Source organism: Trachymyrmex septentrionalis, unplaced genomic scaffold (assembly GCF_001594115.1).
Source record: "Trachymyrmex septentrionalis isolate Tsep2-gDNA-1 unplaced genomic scaffold, Tsep1.0 scaffold20, whole genome shotgun sequence".
NCBI lineage: Eukaryota > Metazoa > Arthropoda > Insecta > Hymenoptera > Formicidae > Trachymyrmex > Trachymyrmex septentrionalis.
In genome coordinates this window covers 2,320,788-2,321,759 of record NW_017305180.1, presented here as the reverse complement: position 1 = coordinate 2,321,759, position 972 = coordinate 2,320,788, and the positions used below count along the sequence as shown (strand labels likewise).

Sequence of the window (972 nt, the reverse complement as noted above, 5' to 3'; positions counted from 1 at the left end):
AGCTTTGTTTCATCTAGATTTTAAAAATTTATATTATTTAGAAACTAACTACGAATAACTTTCCAAAGGCAAAATGTTAAAAATATCATGTAGAATATTATACTGGCACCAAAAAAATTTATCACATCTGTCCAAGATATTAAGTTCTTGCGACTAACGCGTGACGTCATTGTTATTGCGTTCTCGGTTATTATATAGACGTTCACGGTCCTTTATTGATTGTTGTAGCTATCAGCAATTTCGTTAATAAGTAAAACGTCATAATCGCTTGACCTCGCACGTCTTTTACACACAATCATCAATCTATTTAGTTTCAGTATTCAGCCTATTTGCGTTCTCTAGTTCGATCTTTTGCGTGCTGTCACTGACCTTGAGTCGAACTTGCTGCCGTCCTGGAGCGTGCCGGTGTAGTGCATGGTCAGCTGGTCGCCCTTCTTTGACCTGACGTCGCATATTTCGGGCATGTACATCTTCTCCACCTTTAGACCGCTCTCAGCATTGTCGGCCCTGCTGAGAGCCACAATTGTTACCACGAAGAAGAGAGCGTAACGGCACATCGCAAGCACGGCACTCACGCTGTTCGACGTATAAGAGACCATGTTCATCAGTCGACGGATGCTCGTGAGCAACTGAGTTCTCGCAGCGTTCTACACCAGCGAGCCACCTTCTGATCCCCGCTCGTCCCATCGTCCCAGAGCGACGGCGCCGTGGTCGGGACGGAGACCAGACCAACGAGACCAGAAAAGGACGGAGCGTCCATGCCGCCACATTGCGCCGTCTCATTGGCCCCATGGAATATGTAGGTCTCTATACCTCGGGAAAGTCCTTTTCTCTCTCTGCTGCCTCTCGGTACCGCTCGCGATTTCTCGCTCAGCCCTACTTGGTCGTCTCTCCTCGTTCGTTTCATCTCACATTGCGCTCTTCTGTCTCTCCTCAGCTGCCTGTTCCACAGCTCTGTCTTTTTCATGGTTG

General features: G+C 47.5%; 1 protein-coding gene across 2 annotated transcripts in view; it reads right to left on the bottom strand.

Annotated features, from left to right (window-relative positions):
* Positions 1 to 645, bottom strand: part of LOC108747858 (FK506-binding protein 2) — a 64,831-nt gene extending 64,186 nt beyond the window's left edge. For both annotated transcript variants that reach the window (XM_018485739.1, XM_018485740.1), the window contains exon 1: positions 370 to 645. In XM_018485739.1, the coding sequence (XP_018341241.1) occupies positions 370 to 605 (236 nt within the window). In that variant the 5' untranslated portion in view covers positions 606 to 645. The remainder of the gene's footprint in view (positions 1 to 369) is intronic.
* Between the last annotated feature and the right edge of the window lie 327 nt (positions 646 to 972).